At 43.6% G+C, this 264-nt stretch overlaps 1 protein-coding gene across 1 annotated transcript; it reads left to right on the top strand.

The window, feature by feature from the left end:
* Nucleotides 1-5: 5 nt before the first annotated feature.
* Nucleotides 6-255, top strand: LOC104775621 (cyclin-dependent protein kinase inhibitor SMR3-like; the record flags this gene model as incomplete). Its single annotated transcript, XM_010499588.1, has 1 exon — nt 6-255. A coding segment is annotated over one exon (216 nt), but the record flags the coding sequence as incomplete, so codon positions are not given.
* Between the last annotated feature and the right edge of the window lie 9 nt (nt 256-264).

Here is a 264-nt window from a genome sequence, read left to right as displayed (position 1 = left end):
CATCAACGGCCACGCCATCTTCATTCCAACCGGAGAGTGGATGTTGTACACCGAAGTCTAAGAAGTCACGTATACCGGAGATGCTCACGTGTCCGCCGGCGCCGAAGAAGCAGAAAGTGGGGCAAAACTGCGCTTTGAGGAGAAGACAAATAGCTTTCTTTGCATCTCCAGATGTAGAGATGTTCTTCGTTTTCGCACTTGGTCAACAAATCAATAAATAAGCTAAGTGTATGATTAGGGTTTTGTGATTATTATTATTATTAT

Source organism: Camelina sativa, unplaced genomic scaffold (genome assembly GCF_000633955.1).
Source record: "Camelina sativa cultivar DH55 unplaced genomic scaffold, Cs unpScaffold22885, whole genome shotgun sequence".
NCBI classification, from domain to species: domain Eukaryota; kingdom Viridiplantae; phylum Streptophyta; class Magnoliopsida; order Brassicales; family Brassicaceae; genus Camelina; species Camelina sativa.
The sequence above is the reverse complement of the archived record's forward strand: the minus strand, read 5'-3'. Positions and strand labels throughout refer to the sequence as shown.